This window comes from Vulpes vulpes, chromosome X, assembly GCF_048418805.1.
Source record: "Vulpes vulpes isolate BD-2025 chromosome X, VulVul3, whole genome shotgun sequence".
Lineage (NCBI taxonomy): Eukaryota > Metazoa > Chordata > Mammalia > Carnivora > Canidae > Vulpes > Vulpes vulpes.
Genome location: NC_132796.1, coordinates 40366044 through 40385218, shown reverse-complemented (window position 1 = coordinate 40385218; position 19175 = coordinate 40366044). Strand labels below are relative to the sequence as shown.

General features: G+C 41.0%; 1 protein-coding gene across 1 annotated transcript in view; it reads right to left on the bottom strand.

The window, feature by feature from the left end:
* RP2 (RP2 activator of ARL3 GTPase) overlaps positions 1 to 9407 on the bottom strand; it is a 52187-nt gene extending 42780 nt beyond the window's left edge. The window contains exon 1 of the mRNA XM_025982493.2: positions 9059 to 9407. Within this exon, the coding sequence (XP_025838278.1) occupies positions 9059 to 9160 (102 nt within the window). The 5' untranslated portion in view covers positions 9161 to 9407. The remainder of the gene's footprint in view (positions 1 to 9058) is intronic.
* Positions 9408 to 19175: the final 9768 nt, after the last annotated feature.

The following is a 19175-nucleotide window of genomic DNA, read 5'->3' as shown; positions in this document are numbered from 1 at the left end:
TCTAGGTATGAAACCAAAAACCCAATCCATAAAAGAAAAAATTGAAAACTAGACTTTTATCAAAATAGAAAATTTTTGTTCTTCAAAAGACACTGTTAAGAGAATTCAAATAATTAATTGGGAAAAAAATCGCAAAACACATATATGACAAGAGACTTGTGTCCAGGATATAAAAAAAGTCTCAAAACTCAATTAAGAAAACAATCCAGTAAAAAATGGGCAAGAGATTTTAATAAACACTTCACCAAAGAAAATATATGGGTGGCAACTAAGTATATGGAAAAATGCTCAACATCATTAGTCATCAGGGAAATACAAGTTAAACCACAATGAAATACTACTACATGCCTATTAGAATGGCTAAAGTTAAAAAAAAAAAAAACACCTGACCATACCAAGTACTGGTGGCATAGCAACTGGATCTCATACATTGCTGGTAAGAATGCAAACTGGCATAGCCACTTTGAAAAATAGTTTAGCAGTTTCTTAAAAAGTTTAATATACAATTTCCACATGAGTCAGTAATCCTACACCTAGGTATTCACCCAAACAAAATGAAAAATTATGCTCACTCAAAAACCTGTATGCAAATATTTATGGTAGCTTTCTTCATAATTAAAAAATTATTTGGCTTTCAAAACTGAAAACAAGCCAAATGTTCCTCAACTGGTGAATGGATAAACATGGTACACCCATATAGTGGAATACAACTCAACAATAAAAACGAACTCCTGATACATGCAACAACATGGGTGAATTTTAAAGGTATAATGCTAAATGAAAGAAGGCAGACTCAAAAGGTTACATATTACATGATTTCATGTAATATGACATTCTCAAAAAGACAAAACTATAGGGAAAGGGGCACCCGGCTGGTTCGGTTGGTAGAGCATGGAACCCTTGATAATAGGGTCATGAGTTTGAGCCCCATGTGCCAGTGCAGAGATTACTTAAAAAAAGAAAACTTTGTGTGTGGGGGGTGCATGGGTGCCTCAGTCAGTTAAGTATCTGCCTTCAGCTCAGGTCATGATCCTGGAATCCCAGGATTGATCCCTGCATTGGGCTCCCCACTCAGCAGAGTCTGCATCTGCCTCTCACTCTCTCAATAAAATCTTCAAAAATAAATAAATAAATAAATCCAAAAAACCCCCCAAAACTATAGGGATAAAAACTGATCAGAGGCTGGAGTGGAGTCAACTACAAAGGAGCATGATGAAATTTGGGGGGTGGGGAGATAAAACTGTTCTATATCTCAATTGTGGTGATCAGTTACTCGACTGTTCATTTGCCAAAACTCAGAAGTATATACTTTAAAAGGGTAAATTTCTGGGATGCCTAGGTGGCTCAGTGGTTAAACATCTGCCTTTGGCTCAGGGCATGATCTTGGGGTCCTGGGATCAAGTCCTGCATCAGACTCTCTACGGAGAGCCTGTTTCTCTCTCTGCCCATGTCTCTGCCTCTCTGTCTCTCATGAATAAATAAAAATCTTAAAAAAAATAAAAGGGTAGATTGGGATGCCTGGGTGGCTCAGTGGTTGAGTGTTTGCAGTTCAGAACATGATCCTGGGGTCCCAGGATTGAGTTCTGCATTGGGCTCCCTGCGGGGAGCCTATGTCTGCCTATGTCTCTGTCTGTCTCCCTCTCTAATGGATGGATAAAATGTAAATGCCTATGCCTATGTCTCTGTCTCTCTCTGTCTTTAATGGATGGATAAAATGTAAATTATCCATGTAAATTATACTTCAATTAAAATAAAATTACTTAAAATTTCAACTTTGTTAAATCAGTTTCAGGACTATGCAGCTATTATAGTTGAAAGATTATTTCATAAATAAAATGGCAGTGCAATGTAATTATAGAAATAATAATAAATACCAGTACCTTGATCTTATGTACACTGAGAACAAAAGAAGGTGAAGACCTGTATTTATATTAGTTCACCATGTTGCTAAATATATAACTATGAAATAGAATTATGAAATTTTAGGATTGAAAAGGATTTTCCATGTCATCTAATCTTAATCTAATTTTACATTCCCTTTGTTGACCCAGATCTGCCTGAATGCTGCTAGCAACGCTTCCCCCACCCCACCCTGAGAATTAGACAACTGGAGTGGATCTTAGGAAATTGAGAGCTGGAAAAGCTTGGAAAAGTATACCTCATTGCCTTTACCAATGAGGTATACTGGTGTGTAGAATATAAATTAAAACCCCAGTCCCATATACTTCTCACTCTGTGCTTTTCCCCTTTACCAAAACTTTATGTACGTGAAGAAATTTGAATCCTTAACAGTTGGCAGTGCAGACACTTTTAAAAAGTTCAGCAGAGGGCAGTCCCAGTGGCTCAGAGGTTTAGCGCCACCTTCAGCCCAGGGTGTGACCCTGGAGGCCCCGGATGGAGTTCCATGTCTGGCTCCCTGAGAGGAGCCTGCTTCTCCCTCTGCCTGTGTCTCTGCCTCTCTTTCTGTCTCTCATGAATAAATAAATAAAATCTTTAAAAAAAAACAGTGATTCAACAGTTTCATATATTACCCAGAGCTCATCAAGGTAAGTGTACTCTTGATCCCCTTCACCTATTTTACCCATCCCCCCTGCCCACCTCCCCTCTGGTAACTGTCTTTTCGTTCTTTACAGTTATAAGTCTGTTTTTTGGTTTGTTTGTTTTTTCCTTTGTTCATTTGTTTTGTTTCTTATATTCCACATATGAGTGAAAGCATATGGTATTTGTCTTTCTTTGACTGGCTCATTTCACTTAGCATTATACCCCCTATCTTCCATTCATGTTGTTGCAAATGGAAAGATTTCATTCTTTCTTTTTTTTTCTTTTTTTGATTTTTTATTTCACTCTTTCTGTGGCTAATATTCCATTATATATATACACCACATCTTCTTTATCCTTCATCTATTGATGGGACACTCAGGCTGCTTCCAGCTCTGGCTATTGTAAATGATGCTGCAACAAACACAGGGGTGCATATATCCCTTCAAATTAGTGTTTTTGTATTCTTTGGGCAGTAGGGTACTTACTCATACTTACTTACACTTACTTATACTTACTGGATAGTAGGGTAGTTATATTTTTTATTTTTTGAAGGAGTTCCATTCTGTATTCCACACCAGGCTGCATTCCCACCAACAGCAACAATCCAAGAGGACGCCCTTTTCTCTACATCCTGGCCAACACTGTTGCTTCTTGAGTTTTTTATTTTAGCCATTCTGACAGGTGTGAGGTGCTATCTCATTGTTTAAAAAATTTATTTATTTTAGAGTGAGAAAGAGAGACAGCAAGTGACCAGAGGGAGAAGCCGAGGAAGAGGGAAAGAGTCTCAAGCAGGCTCCCTGCTGAGCACGGAGCCCAACATGGGGCTCTCTCATTACCCTGAGATCATGACCTGAGCCGAAATGGAGAGTCAGAGGCTTAATCAACTGAGCCACCCAGGGGCCCTTCACTGTGGTTTTATTTTTTTTTAAAGATTTCATTTATTTATTCATGAGAGACACACAGAAAGAGGCAGAGACACAGGCAGAGGGAGAAGCAAGCTCCTCACAGGGAGCCTGATGTGGGACTCGATTCCAGGATCCAGGGATCAGGAGCTGAACGCAGATGCTTAAACACTGAGACGCCCAGGCGCCCCTCATTGTGGTTTTATATTGCATTCCCTGATGATTAGAGATAAAGCTGCTTTTAAAATGAATAAAACAAAAAGCTAGTTATCTCCTTCAAAAAACGGTAACAACTTTACATAAGAGATTTAAAACATGCAAATTCTTTGACACACCTCCCATGAAAAGTCCCCTCCCCTCGAACATGGGTGCACATATGCGACTACCTCAACCAGCAGAATGTGGCAGAAGTGATGCTACATCACTTCAGAGGCTAGTTAGAAAAAGCCACGAAGTTTCCCTCAGTCTCTTAGGACTTGCCCTTGGAACCCAGCCATCATACTGTGCAGAAGCCTGGGCTACATAAAGACGCCCCTAGCCCTCACCCTAGCCAAAAGCCAGGATTAACTTACCAGCTAGCTCTGTTATTAAAGCCATATTGAAAGCGGATCCTCTAGCCCTCAGTCAAGCTGCTGCATCTGATGCCAGACAGCCAAGCTTGCTAAGCCCTACACAAATCACAGAGTTGTAAACAATATAAGTACTTGCTATTATTCTAAGCCACTGAGTTTGAGAGTGGTTTGGTATGCAGCAATCAATACCTAGAATAATAGGTGGCCATCCAATCTCTGTCTGAATCTTTTGACTAATGAGATGGGTTCCTCACAAAGCCACTTCTTCCACTGATGAACAACCCCAGGAATTTATGATCTGCTTTATAATAAGACCGGTTCTATGCTCCCCAATCTGTGGTCTGAGTGCTATCTTCAGAAGTGACCATTATTGGGCAGCTTGCGTGGCTCAGCGGTTTAGCACCACCTTCAGCCCAGGGCGTGATCCTGGAGACCCAGGATGGAGTCCCACGTCAGGCTCCCTGCATGGAGCCTGCTTCTCCCTCTGCCTGTGTCTCTGCCTCTCTCTTTCTCTCTCTTTCTCATGAATAAATAAATAAATATTTTTTTTAAAAAAGAAGTGACCATTATTGTCTAACCTCCTTTTGTCAAGACAGGGCTTTGCCTTGTTAAATAGTAGAGAAATCTTTAGCACTGTTCCATTTTACAGCCAAGGAACCTGAAATGCGCAAATTGACTGCTTTATCCAAGGTCATGAAACAGATAGCAAATAAAATGCAATTACTTGAATTTCTGGCATAAGGCTTTTGTTTAGTTTTATTTCTATCAAATGAGAGACAATTGTAATGGACACAAGATGTGTTGCCCATACTCAAATTCACAATTTTCATACCTATGCCATCACTGTTCAGAGAACTAATCCTCATTTCTAGGAGGAGTATTGGTATGAATAACTAGAAAATGAAAATTACTTTTCTGTACTCTCATCTTTTCCTTGTTTGTACTTAAATATTTCCTGTCTTAATTCAATAAAAGCAGTCAGCTCTTTAAGGGCAGGGATAATTTTATAATTTTGAGTCTTCCTTGGTGTCTGAGTACTTATATATTGAATAGGTTGCCTAGCTATGAGAGGCAGCATACAGGCAAAAAAGGATAAAAGCATTTCTGTCCAAATGATTTAAAAACAGATGGAACTAGGATCCCTGGGTGGCGCAGCGGTTTGGCGCCTGCCTTTGGCCCAGGGCGCGATCCTGGAGACCCGGGATCGAATCCCACATCAGGCTCCCGGTGCATGGAGCCTGCTTCTCCCTCCGCCTGTGTCTCTGCCTCTCTCTCTCTCTCTGTGACTATCATAAATAAATAAAAAATTAAAAAAAAATTAAAAACAGATGGAACTAGAGGGTACTATGCTAAGTGAAATAAGTCAGAGAAAGACAAATACCATATGATTTCACTCATATGTGGAATTTTACTGATGAACAAAGGGGAAGGGAAGGAAAAATAAAATAAGGTAATAACAGAGAGAGGCAAACCCTAAGAGTCTCTTGACAATAGGGAACAAATAGAGGGTGAGGAGGGGAGGTGGATGGAGGATCGTGTAACTAGGTGATAGGCATTAAGGAGGGCACATGATGGAATGAGCACTGGGTGTCATATGCAACTGATTAATCACTAAATTCTAACCCTGAAACTAATACACTATATGTTAATTAACTTGAATTTAAATTAAAAAAAAATTCGGGACGGCTGGGTGGCTCAGTGGTTGATAGTCTGCCTTTGGCTCAGGGCATGATCCCGGGGTCCTGGGATCAAGTCCTACATCAGGCTCCCTGCAGGCTCCCTATGCCTGTGTCTCTGCCTCTCTCTCTGTCTCTCATGAATAAATAAATAAAAGTTTTAAAAATTTTTAAAAATTAAAAAAAATCTTACAACCCCAAAATATTTCTCATGCCAATGTAGTAATTGTACAGTAAGCTTTTCATTTTTTCAAAGTTAGCAGCAATAGAAAATAAGCTTCATACACTGTTGATTACAGTGTATCAGTTGCCATGACAACACTTAGTCTCCAAACATTCTAATTGAGACAATTTCTCCTAGCTTCAGTCCCCTAAGACTGACCCAATTACACAACTCAAAACGCAAAACCCAGAAGGTGCCTCTGAACAAAGATACTCTGATTACACAACCTAAGGAAAAATTTAAACACCACTTTTCCAAGTTGCAAGGAAACTTTTCAGGCAATGCATTATGTTTTTACATCTAAAGTTGAATGGTAGTTGTCTGATGTAACTTTAAAACATATCTCACTTCTATTCTCTGGGCTGTATTTGCATTCTGTTCCTTTTAAGGTACAACTAAAATCTTCTAGGAGCAAGCAAGACCATGCTAAACTCAGTAGAATTACCACTGGGCTAATATAGAACATTTGCACACTAGCCTAAATTGGCCTCATAAGAGATAAAGAACTAGAAAAAATATTTAAAATCATATAAAATTTAGCCACTATAAATGAGACACCTAGAGTGAACTCCTAATGATTTCAAAACAAAAAAGAAAAAAATCACAAAAAGAAAAAGCAATGTTGGGAAATGTGGTACCTCCACTGTCTCAAAATGTAAGCTAGTAATTCTCTTTCTCTAATAGTCCAGCAGATTTTTAAACTGGGTTGTTTTCAGAATATAATGTCCATTTATTAAGAAAAATTCTGATTAGGTGAGTTAATCAATATTTTAACTTTGATTACGCACATATGCAGAAGTATGAGCTCATTTTGCATATCCAGTAATGTCTTACACCTCTACATCTACAGTACCCTACTAGTGTTCTCCCAAAATGTTCCTTGTAAGCTCAAAACAGTGTCTACAATTGAAAGTTTACTATACTAAAAAAAGAAAAAGAAAGAAAGTTTACTATACGGCTCATATGGGGGGGAAAGTTTGGATGTTGGTGTCCACTGTTCTATTTTTCGATATATTTACTTAGCCAAAAAGAAAAAGATCACAGTATACATTCATGTATCTAAAAGGAAAAAGGGGCACCTGGGTGCCTCAGTCCACTGAGCAACTGGTTCTTGATTTCCACTCAGGTCATGATCTCAGAGTTTTGGGATTAAGACCTGCACCTGGCTCTGTGCTCAGCCTGGAGTCTGCTTGTTCCTCTCCCTCTGCTTCTCCCCTCCCACTGTGCACACACGTGCGAGATCTCTCTCTCTCTCTAATAAATAAATAAAATCTTAAAAAAAGGAGAAAGATTGACATATGCAATTCTGACTAACCTGAACATTGTTAATAAAAGCTAACCACAAAATCATTTTTTACAAAGTAATGAGTCAAAGGGCAACTGAGACTACACTAAATTTTATTTTATTTTATTTTTTTTTTAATTTTTTTTTTATTTATTTATGATAGTCACAGAGAGAGAGAGAGAGAGGCAGAGACACAGGCAGAGGGAGAAGCAGGCTCCATGCACCGGGAGCCTGACGTGGGATTCGATCCCGGGTCTCCAGGATCGCGCCCTGGGCCAAAGGCAGGCGCCAAACTGCTGCGCCACCCAGGGATCCCTACACTAAATTTTAAAAAAATAATAAAAGCACTTTAGTTTTAGCCTAAGATTTCAAAATAAAAAGCTAAAATAAAAATCAAATACACAAGCTTCTCTATGGCAGCCAGTTCAAGATTAAAGAGCATTGTTAGAAATACTAAGGCTGAGGAAATGACTCTTAAAAACTGTCCACTAAATAACTTTGATAAGTGCAAACTTCTTGTACACCAGAAAGCACAGTATTTTTCATTCCTACACAATAAAAGGATGCTATCAAATATATATATAAGAGGACAATAAATATACCATGCAACCCAAGAAGGATCTGAAAAACAAGGAAGAAAGATGCAGCTCAGAATTCTGCAAAAAGCTTCGCATTGCTTACACTTGGAGAACTTAGTTTATATGAATAACATTCCTGTGACTGAAAGTCATGCAGGGAGGTCTATGAAATCGTAACATGAATACAAACTTTACTCCAAAGTATTCATGAGTGAAGATATGTTGCATTAAGCAAGGACGTAACTGTTCTTAACGTTTATTTAAAAGTCTTTTTGGGGATCCCTGGGTGGCTCAGCGGTTTAGCATCTATCTGACTTTGGCCCAGGGCGTGAAGTCCCAGAATCGAGTCCCGTGGCAGGCTCCCAGCATGGAGCCTGCTTCTTCCCCTGCCCGTGTCTCTGCCTCTCTATCATGAATAAACAAATAAAATCTTTAAAAAAGTATTTTCGTTTAGAAAAGAAAAATACTTGACAAGTGTATCAAAGTATTTTACTAAGCACAAATGCAGAACTATGTAGAAAGAGGAAACATGATGAAATTTATGACTAACTGTGTTTTGTGCAACACCAGTGGACGTCCCAAAGCTTTCTCGTTTCTGGCTATATACAAAAGTAAAATGAAGGGCGTTTTCATTCATTGAAAACAATAGTCACATATTGCCTAGTTTATGCTGGTTATTGTCACCATACAGTCTTGACATACGTCCCAACACTGATTCAATTTTCATTATTCCTTCTGTACAACTGGAAGAGGAGGAAAAGCAAAGCCGTACGTTCGACAGTCCACTTCGGAACTGCGAGAATTCAGGAGTGGAATATACCATCAGGCACCAAAGAGATTCAACGGCTAGGGCAGACAAAAGAGAAAACAGCCACAGACGAACATGAGCCGCGAAAAAGCTGAGAATCGGTCCCACGTGTAACTCGAGGAGTGGACCAAACCCCTCTTGGGCGCTGCCGGTGAAATGAGCAGATTTGAGATTGGGGCATTCACGGCTCTCCTTCCTCCCCTAGAGTCCACCCTCGGACTGCAGGGAAAGCCCCCAGGGCTCTGACCCTAAGCTCTAAGGCCCCTTCCAGCGCTTCACAGTTCCCCTTGGCGCCCTCTCCAGCGCTGTATCTCATCGCACCCCAAAAAGTCATTCCCCCCGACTTCGACTACTCGCGCTGAGAAAGGAGAGCGCGCGAGCGCTGCAGCTGCCGGGTCGGCCCGGGCCGCAAGGGACCCTCGTCGAGCGGCTCTCGAGAGGGTTGAGCCCGGCGGCCACCGGACTTGCGTTACCTTCTCGCGCTGGTCCCAGCTGTACTGCTTCGGCCGCTCCCCCTCGCCCTCGGGCTGCGACTCCTTCTCAGCCTTCCGCCTGTTGGAAAAGAAGCACCCCATGGTCCCTGCTTGCGGACCGCCACCCCTCGCCGGCCCGCTCTTTCAGGCACCTCTTGGGGAGTGTGGCGTGAACCCCAGGCGCCCGGGCCCCGCAGCTCTCCGGACCCCGCCCCGCCAAACCGCCCGGCAGTCCCCAGCCCGGGTCAGCCCGCCAGGCCCAACACCCCTTCTCTTTTTCCTCTCAGTCGCCCAGACGACCCATCTCAGCCAATGACCACTCAGCGCCCAGTGAGCCAATCAAAGCCCCGCGAGCAGCCCTGCGCGACCTATGAAGGGAGGTCGACGTAGGCACACAACCAATCCCCTGCCCGCTCCGGCGCCAGCCCCCAGGGGCGGGCCCTCGGGCTCCGGCGCACGCACCGCTGGCCCCGCCCCCGGCCCCGCCCCGCGCCGCCGGGGACTCTCTGGGGCTCCCCAGCCATTGAGAGTCAGGCTTCTGCAGCCTTGTCTTTTTGCCCTTGGTTCTCAGTTTCTAAGTTCTAAGCGCGCGAAGGATCCCTAATTGAACATTAAGCTTCAGTTTTATGATGCAAGTGGTGAGGGAACAGTAGTTGCGGCTGACACAGGAAGAGGCCCTGAAATTCGTGATTTGCCCTTCCTGCCCCGTCCCCATCAACCCCAACATCTTCTGGCTAGTGGCGCTCCCTCCGAAACTTCCCCCAGCCACACTCCCTTTTGCCTTCTCTTCTGGGCTTTCTTAATCCTTGTACGTCTCACTCTAAAGTTGCACGAGTACTTAGTAAAATAATTGTGTATTCTCTCCCTATTAGAAATGTGAATTTCTTGAGGCCAGAAGGCCTCTCTTTAAGAGCACGTACCGGGATCCCTGGGTGGCGCAGTGGTTTGGCGCCTGCCTTTGGCCCCGGGGCGCGATCCTGGAGCCCCGGGATCGAATCCCACATCAGGCTCCCGGTGCATGGAGCCTGCTTCTCCCTCTGCCTCTCTCTCTCTCTATCATAAATAAATAAAAATTAAAAAAAAAAATAAGAGCACGTACCTTTCCACAAAAAAAAAAAAAAAGAGCACGTACCTTTGAATTCCCTAGGTCTGGCTCAGCTCCGTGCTAGGTGCTCGATAAAACGTTTGTTAAATGCATTCATGAATGAATGCATGCTAGTAAAGGAAGTGTTTATAACCTTTTCTATATTCCTTATCAAACAAAGTGACTAGAGTGTGTATATGGTGAGGGGGCGGGGGGAGTTACATAGCAAAGGGGTTCTTGCGCAATTTATAGCTTGGTGGAGGATTGCCAGATGAACAGTCAACTCTGAGCAAGTGGTATAGACTTTGTCTGAAGGGTTTTTTTTTTATTGGAGTTCGATTTGCCAACATATAGTGAAGGTATTAAATATATATATATATATATACACTCTATGAAAATTTGTTACACTTGGGCCAAGTTTACTACAATACACATGTATTGCTTATGTGACAATAAAAAAAAGACCACCTGGGTGGCTCAGTTGGTAAAGCCTGGGACTCTTGATTTTGGCTCAGGTCATGATCTCATGGTGGTGAGAAGGAGGCCCACCCCCACCCCGGGTGGGGCTCTGCTGGGGTGGAGCCTGCTTAAGATTCTCTCCTTCTCCCTCTGTCCCACCCCCTCCCAAAGGCAAGTTGTTGCTTAAATTCTCTGTACAGTATTTTGACATCTTAGTAGGACACCAAATGTGAATCAGGTCAAGTTTAAATTTGGTTATCTTTTTACTTTCCCACGCTTATTCACATCTAGCATATGTCCTAAATGAGTCTCTGACTTAACTTGAGCATTAAGAATGTTCTCTTTTTCACTTCCTGTCTTTTGTTGCCCAATCAGGAAGAAAAGTACATGTGTTCAAGTATTAGAAATTACTGCAAATTTAAGTTCCAGATCTTAGGCAATAGGGTCTTTACCCTATACATACATACATACTTTTTCTTCTTCCAGCTGAGATGAAAGGTCTATGGGAGGATGTTTTGGGTAAGACCCTTAGATATTTTATAGTCATAGAATGTTAACATTGTGACCACCGTGTAGTGGTGGGAAACAGGTCTACAGAGATTAAGGGATGAATCCATAATCACAATGAGAGTGGTTGATCAGGGACTAGAAAAACCCAGAGCCTGTATTGTTCAATGCTCCCTCCTACCCTGAATGCATTCCTTTCTGATTCGTCTGAAATAAAAAAGTAAAGAAATATGTCTTTAGGCCTTCTGATGCCTAGGGGAGCTCTGTCCCACAGTGATGCTCTTCCACTTAATGAACAAACAACAAAATTAATTTTAGAGAAACAATACCTAAAACGCTCATAGTTTTGAAGTACTCATTAATGAGAAACTCAAACCTAAAACAAAAATCTAGATCCAACAGTGATCTTTTCAGGGACCCTAAGGAAAGGGCAGATAAAGTCCCCATTCTGTTAAATCCCATCCCACCATCACCCCCAACAAAAAATAAAATAATTAAATTAAAATTTAAAAACTGAGGACTAGAAAGCCAAGGAACAGAGCAGGTACTAGAGCTGTCATGCTCTTTCTTTCTCTCTAGCTTACTCTTTCTTTTCTGCTCCTCTCTCTTTTTTCCCTCCCTACCCATCATGGATTCTCATCACCACTTTCGTGTGTGTGTGTGTGTGTGTGTGTGTGTGTGTGTGTACGTGTGCAAACCAGCTCTCTTTACATATCCATCAGCATGCACTATATACGTGGCTGAGAACAGCTATCCCACTCTGATTCCTTACGGCTTTTCTGTCCAAGTATGCCACAATCTCTTTATAACTTAGTTCAGATTCTCAAGGAAGAGAACCACATAAATTGCTGGCCAATCAACAATAGAATGGTTCTCCATCGGTCAAGTGTACACCCTTGGTCTAACGGCTGCAGCTGCAAGGATGAATTTCATATTACAAACATGGGGGGGGAGCAGGTCCTACAAAGGAAGCATGTGCTGGCAGTCCCAACTCCAAAACGTCCAGACAGAAATGGGTTGTTCCTTCTGCCTGTACCCTTCCTGCTACTTACACTCTTTTGACTTCTGTTCTGTAGAATGCTGCCCTTCATATTCAGCTTAATAGATATGTTCAGCTAAGTTGAGTTGCGGAGTTTGTACCTGGCCACAGGTTCCCAAGAAATTCTGGGTCTTGACCACAGAAGTGGCATAGTTACTTCTCAGAAGACAGACATGAAGAGGTATATATATATGTATATATATATATATATATACATATATATATATCATGAATAAGTCAATTACCCCAACAACAGCAGCTGGAAAAGTCCCTATTCTTGAGTTGACCTGACACATGCTTGCTCACTCTGCACTCAATGAAGGACACACTTGATAAATGAAGGAGAAGGGAGAGGAGGAGTATTTCAGTTATTTATTGCTGCATAACAAATCACCTGAAACATAATAGCTTAAACAACAGTTTCTTTACTTTGCTCACAAATCTGAAATTAAGGCAGGGCTCTATGGGGACAACTGAACTTCTATGCTAACATGCAGAGTCTCAGCTGAGAGGACTGCCAGAAACCACACTATGTGAAATCTCAAGGCCTCTCCACATGATCTCTCCATCTAAAGGCTCCAAGAGACAAAGACAGAAGTTGCAAGGCCTCTTAAGATGTAGTCTCAGATATCATGCAATATGTCTTCCACTAGACTCTATTGGTCACATGGGGATGGCCCTAATTCATTAAGGGAGGGCACTGAACAAGGGAATGTATACTGGAAGGCACAGATCTTTGGGGTGTCATCTCAGAGGCTGGCCACCACAACGGAGTCAACTCAGTCATTAGTCTTACATATGTACCAAAGAAGATGATTGGAAGGTTAAAAAAATTGCACAGGCATATAACTGTTATTTTCTTTTCTTAGTTTTCTGAACCAAAATTCTTCTCATTCTTTAGCTTTTAGGCACTTCTTACTGATTTTTTTACTACCTTATTGACCAGTTCTAATTATCTCTAAAAGCATCAAAAATTGTGTGTAATCAGGTTATAAAGACTGTGTTTTTCTGACTGCTCTTAGCATTGGATATCTTATTCACTGTTGTTGGCAAAATTCTCGATGTAAGCCAAGTGAAAAATATTCAAATGTTAGTACAGAAGGATAACAGGGGAAACAGACTTCTAACTCAGATTGGGGTGGGGAGGGTGGAAGAGTAGAGAAAGACTTCTCAGAAGTGAATGGATTTAGCAGCATAAAATAAAAATAATTCCAGTAACTTTTTACAGCAAAGCAATTCCAATGGAAACTATTTTAAAAAATAGCTTCTGGACTAAAAAAAAATTTTTTCTGGTGGAATTTCCATTTTCTAAATATCTATTTCAATACTTTTCAGAAGGGAGAAACTATGATAAAACTCAGAGCTAATTAGAGTATGTTAGTTCATGAAATTTGTTTTTCTTCTTGAGATTTTATTAACAAAAGAGAACTGCTTGCTATTTCACCCAAGCTAAATGAGAGATATTTTCTAGTTTTCTCTACACATGGAGACAAAAAAATAAGTCTTTTTAAAAAAATAAGTCTGAATCTGACATCTAGAAGGTTCCAACCCCCATAATTGTGACATTTGTATACTATAAAAATTATTTCAAAATACTGAAAAAGAAAGATTTGGGCAAGATAACCGATGCCACAAGGCAAAGTTTTAGTAAAAGGATATTTGATAACATTTCCTAAATCTTACACAAGAAAATGGCTATTATCACAGAGATGGCCAATAACTAGGCAAGCCTGACATTTCCTGGGACTTTGAAGAGTAGTATTTCTTTCCAGCTTCTCTCCCTCTTCCTTTCCCAGTGCCTGACAAAAGTGGAGAAAAGTCAATGTTCATTCTAGACAAAAATCTTCCCTAAGAGTTGCTCTGCTGGTTTCGTATGATGCCCACCTTCTCACCTCTCTACCACAAACACCAAGCTGCATAGTACATTCTAAGACCAGGATAAGAAAGTGAACCAGAGAGGAAAACATCTTTTTGGGACTTCTTTCACATGCTCACTAATTCTCGTGGTGCCAAGGATGATATCTAATAACAGTTCACTCTAAGACAGGATTAGTAGGGTTTGAAGTTTATACAATTTGGATTGGGTCCTTTTTAATTTTCTTATTTTTTTATTTTGGGGGGTCCTTTTTTAAATTGAGATATAATTGGCATACAACGTTATATTAATTTCAAGTGTACAATGCAGTGATTCGATATTTGTATATATTGAGAAATAATCACGACAATAAATCTACTTAACATCTTACTATATTTACTTATGGAATTTTTTATTCTGATGATGAAAACTTTTAAGATCTACTCTCTTAGCAACTTCCATATATGCAATACAATATTATTAACTTTAGTCGCCATGCTGTACATCTCCAGAACTTATTTATTTTATAACTGGAAGTTTGTACCTTTCAACTACCTTCACTCATTTTGCCCACCACTTACTCTCACCAACCTCTGGCAACCATCCTTCTTTTCTTTGTATCTATGAACCTGATTTTTGGTTTTTGTTTGTTTGCATTGATTCCATATATAAGTGAGATCATGTGGTATTTGTCTTTCTCTATGTGATTTATTTCACTTAGCATAATGCCATCAAGTTCCATCCATGTTGTCACAAATGTGAAGATTTCATTCTTTTTTTATGGCTGAATAATATTCGTGTGTGTGTGTGTGTGTGTGTGTGTGTACATCTTCTTCTTCATCCATTCGTCCACTGATGAACACTTTGGATGCATCCATATATTGGCTATTGTAAATAATGTTTCAGTGAACAAGAGGGTGCATATATCTTTTCAAGTTAATGTTTTCATTTTCTTCAGATAAATACCCACATGTGCCATTGCTGGATCACATGGTAGTTCTATTTTTAATTTTTGGAGGAACCTCCATACTGTTTTCCATACCAGCTGCACCAATTTACATTGGGCTGGGTCCTTTTAAAGAGAAATAATACAAAATTATGAATAGCAAATTGTTAGGGCCCTTTCTGGGGTATGTATAGGACCTGTACAAATGAAGGGCTCTACAGTTTGTTTCATCAATTATACTATAAGCTGCCTGTCCAGAGGTATTAGGGATATTATTTCTTGGTGAGTCAGGGTCTAAGTTTGCACATACTACATATCTTTCATATCCTAGTTGGCTTCAGAATATATATTTGTCAGCACATTATACAAAGGACTAAGAAGACGATACTTCCCCAGCAGTTATGTATCTGCCACAAGTTATGAAAACCCTCAGTGGGAGAAGAGAAGTCAACCAGTGCAGGCTGATGAAAGCCAACCAAAAATCAGCCACTAGAGTCAGATATTCAAAGAACAAAATTCCTAATGCAAACTACACTGATCTGTTAACAATCCCCCAAGATAACTACATAACCAGACATTCAGACAACCAGAAGTACCAATTTGGTCAAACTCTTAAAAACTTTCCAGTTAGGATGATCTTGACATTTGTATGTGGGCCTGGTGTTTCGATTCTAAATTGGTAGGACTACAAATTTTTCTTTTTTTTCCAAACTGTTCATCAGACCGATGCTTACAGTTCCTGTTGAGGCAGTGTAAACTCTTATCAAACCTATCACATTGTCTTTTCTTGCGAGCTGAAATAAATTCAGTTCCCATATCTCTTGCCCAGTTTTTTATTTTAACAATGGTAACATTCAATTTTATAGTCATGTACCCTATTGCCTCTTCATTGATAAAGAAACTCTTCCTTGAAAAGGGTCCTACCAGGGGTGTGTGGGTGGCTCAGTCAGTTAAGCATCTATCTTTGGCTCGGGTCATGATCTCAGGGTCCTGAGACTGAGCTGGTCAGGCTCCCTGCTTCTCTCTCTCTCTCTCTCTCCCTTGCCTGTCCTCCCTGCTCATTCTCTCTCTCTCCCTCTCTCTCTCTCTCCCTCCCTCCCTCAAATAAATAAATGAAATGTTTTGTTAAAAAAGAAAAGGATATTACCAGAGTGTAATTTTTGCAATATTAAAAACCCAATTCCTATACCAATTGGCAGTGACCCAATGTCCAATAGTTACTTAATTTATTAGTGAGGAAGTCCAAAGGTCAACAAGTTGGTTCAGAGAGGATATGAGAAGTAGGGCTTTATATAGTTAGTAAAGAAAAAGGACTATTTAAATAACATTGCTACCATGGATTCAAATCTGGTTAATGCCCTAAATGGAAAAAGACACATGAGCTTTGGGATCTTTCCTACCAAGCAGAAAAAAATCTTCACGATTTACCAGATTTCTAGAAGTCTGCCCTCTAACTTTATAGACTGATCTAGTATCTAAGTACTATTCAGCAGTACACTGGATGCCAAACAAGCTATGTTCTCTTAGAGAGTCAGCTGGGCCTTAGTCAAGCTTATAGGATGGTGCTTCCAGCACAGCATTTTTAAAGAGATTTTATTTATTTATTTATTTACTCATGAGAGAGAGAGAGAGAGAGAGAGAGAGAGAGAGAGAGAAAGGGAGGCAGAGACATAGGCAGAGAGAGAAGCAGGCTCCATGCAGGGAGCCTGATGTGGGACTCGATCCCAGGACTCCAGGATCCTGCCCTGGGCCGAAAGCAGACGCTCAACCACTGAGCCACCCAGGCATCACCCAGCACAGTATTTAAAGGCCAAGACACCATCTTGCTTATTTCCAGATTTTATCTCATTTTTCTTAACATTACTCCAGGGCAGAGTGATTGCTGCTAGTCTCCAGGAATCATGATTGAAATCACGAGATTTGAAGTTTGGCATTAGTATGTCCCTCAAGAATTCTGGTCTGGTGATGAATGGGTGGGTGGCTCAGTGGTTGAGCATCTGCCTTTGGCTCAGGTCATGATCCGGGGGTCCTCAGATTGAGTCCCCCATCGGGCTCCCCACAGGGAGCCTGTTTCTCTCTCTTACCTATGTCTCTGCCTCTCTCTGTGTCTCTTTCATGAATAAATAAATAAAATCCTTGAAAAAAAAAAGAATTCTGATCTGGAATTTGAAGCCTTGTCAGTTCTCTTCTTAGGGTTTTAGGGTTGCAAAAGAATGTTTCTTCATGATTCGTTTTTCTAACCTCTTGGTCCAAGAGTATACCACCACATTAGCCAAACTGAGCAACTGGTGATGGAGCAAGTGGGAAAATCTTAGGCTAGATAAGGTTGAATTGTGTCCCTTCCAAAGTCAGATGTTGAAGTCCTAACCTCCAGTACCTCAAGATGTAATCTTATTTGGAGGTAGAGTCTTTGCGGAGGTCATCAAGTTGAAGTAAGGTCATCAGAGTGGGCCCTAATCCAATAGGAGTATTGTTCTCATAAGAAGGGGAAATTTGAATGCAGCCACTCATAGAGGGAAGCTGTTGTGAAGAAACAAAGGGAGCAGGCAGTCACCTAAGCAGCCAAAGACAGTGGTCTGGGCAGATCCTTCCCTTATGGCCCTAAGAGGCAACCAACCCTGCCAACACCTTGATCTGAGACTTCCAGCTTCCAGAACCATGAGACAATTAATCTCTGTTGTTTAAGCAACCCCCTCCCCCAAGCCACCCCCAGTCTGTGGTAATTTGTTATGGCAGCCTTAGGCTGATTGTGGGAGTTTCTTTTCTGCAGTCATGTGGAATGATGATCTGATTTTGTTTGGGCTTGTGATCAGAATGCAACATCTCCCTGTATGAGAGGTTTAGGATGTAGTTATCAACAGGAGTCATGGGATTGTGCTGTCAGCTTCTGAAGTCCTGTCTCACTCCATTTACAATGAAAAGTGTTCCAGCTAGCGCATTAGCTGTGCTAGTTAAATGTGCCATCCTCCATCAAGATAAGTCCTAACGAAAAAGTAAATAAATAAAAAATAAATTAAAAAAAAAGATAAGTCCTAACGTTCTCCGTGCAGACTAAAGCCCCAGGAATGTCACTGAGAATGCTAGAGGCCTTTGTGGGGCCACTGGACATGAGGCAGCACTCGATTGTGGCTCCAAGCACCTGCTCTTTGGGCCATACTATGGCTCAAAGCCACAGAAAGATCTGAGGAGGCTCAAGAGGTGCTGATCCATAACAATGAGGATCACTTTGGCCAACAAAATAATGGCCGGAGATGCAGAGTTTTCATTGATCTTCTTGTACATAGCGAACACAGTGGTGTGTTTATTTTATTTTTTTAAAAGATTTTATTTATTTACTCATGAGAGACACAGGCAGAGGGAGAAATAGGCTCCCCGCAGGGAACCCGATATGGGACTCTATCCCAGGACCCTGGAATCACGACCTGAGCTGAAGGCAGACACTCAACCACTGAGCTACCCAGGCATACTGACAGTGGCATATTTAAACATAATGAGGTTTTCTCTAAACCTCATTAAAAAAAAAAAGGTATGGTACACACACACACACACACACACACACACACACAGAGGAATATTACTCAGCTGTGAGAAAGCACTTGCCTTATCATATCCTGGGTGCTGATAGCTAAGAGGCTTTCTGCCTTAGAACAGCGCTGCAGGCTATAAAACCACTTAGCTGCAGTCTAGAATACTCTCTGGAGAAACAGTGTCTTATCACTTGTGCTCCAGTCATTTGGTCTCTTTTGTTTCAGGGCTGCCCAGCTCACTGGCCATGGGGAGCCACTGGCACCTTTGGTTACCCTCTTCATTGTCTTTGTGAGTAAAGAACTGAATCTAAAAAGGGCTTGTTATTTCTTGACCCACAGAATCTGTCCCTTCTGGCTTTGCTTTGTGCTTGACGTGTAATTCACCTGCTATCCAACCAGAGACAAAGGCTGGGGTCTTGGGGAAAAGAAGAAACATGGAAAAGGTCTACCTGGGGCAAATCAAAGCATGTCTTCCAACTCCCAAATCACAGCACCCTCATTTTCTTTCCCCAAACTTACCTCCACTCACATTCCTTTAACATTTTCATAGACGTGGTATTGGATTAAAATGAACAGAAAATAAATGGGCAAAGGACATAAGTAAGCAATTCACAATCATGGAAATGCAGAGAAACATTAAATATTTAAAATATTTTAAAATAATGAAAATATGAAGATTAAACAAAATTTAATTAGCAAA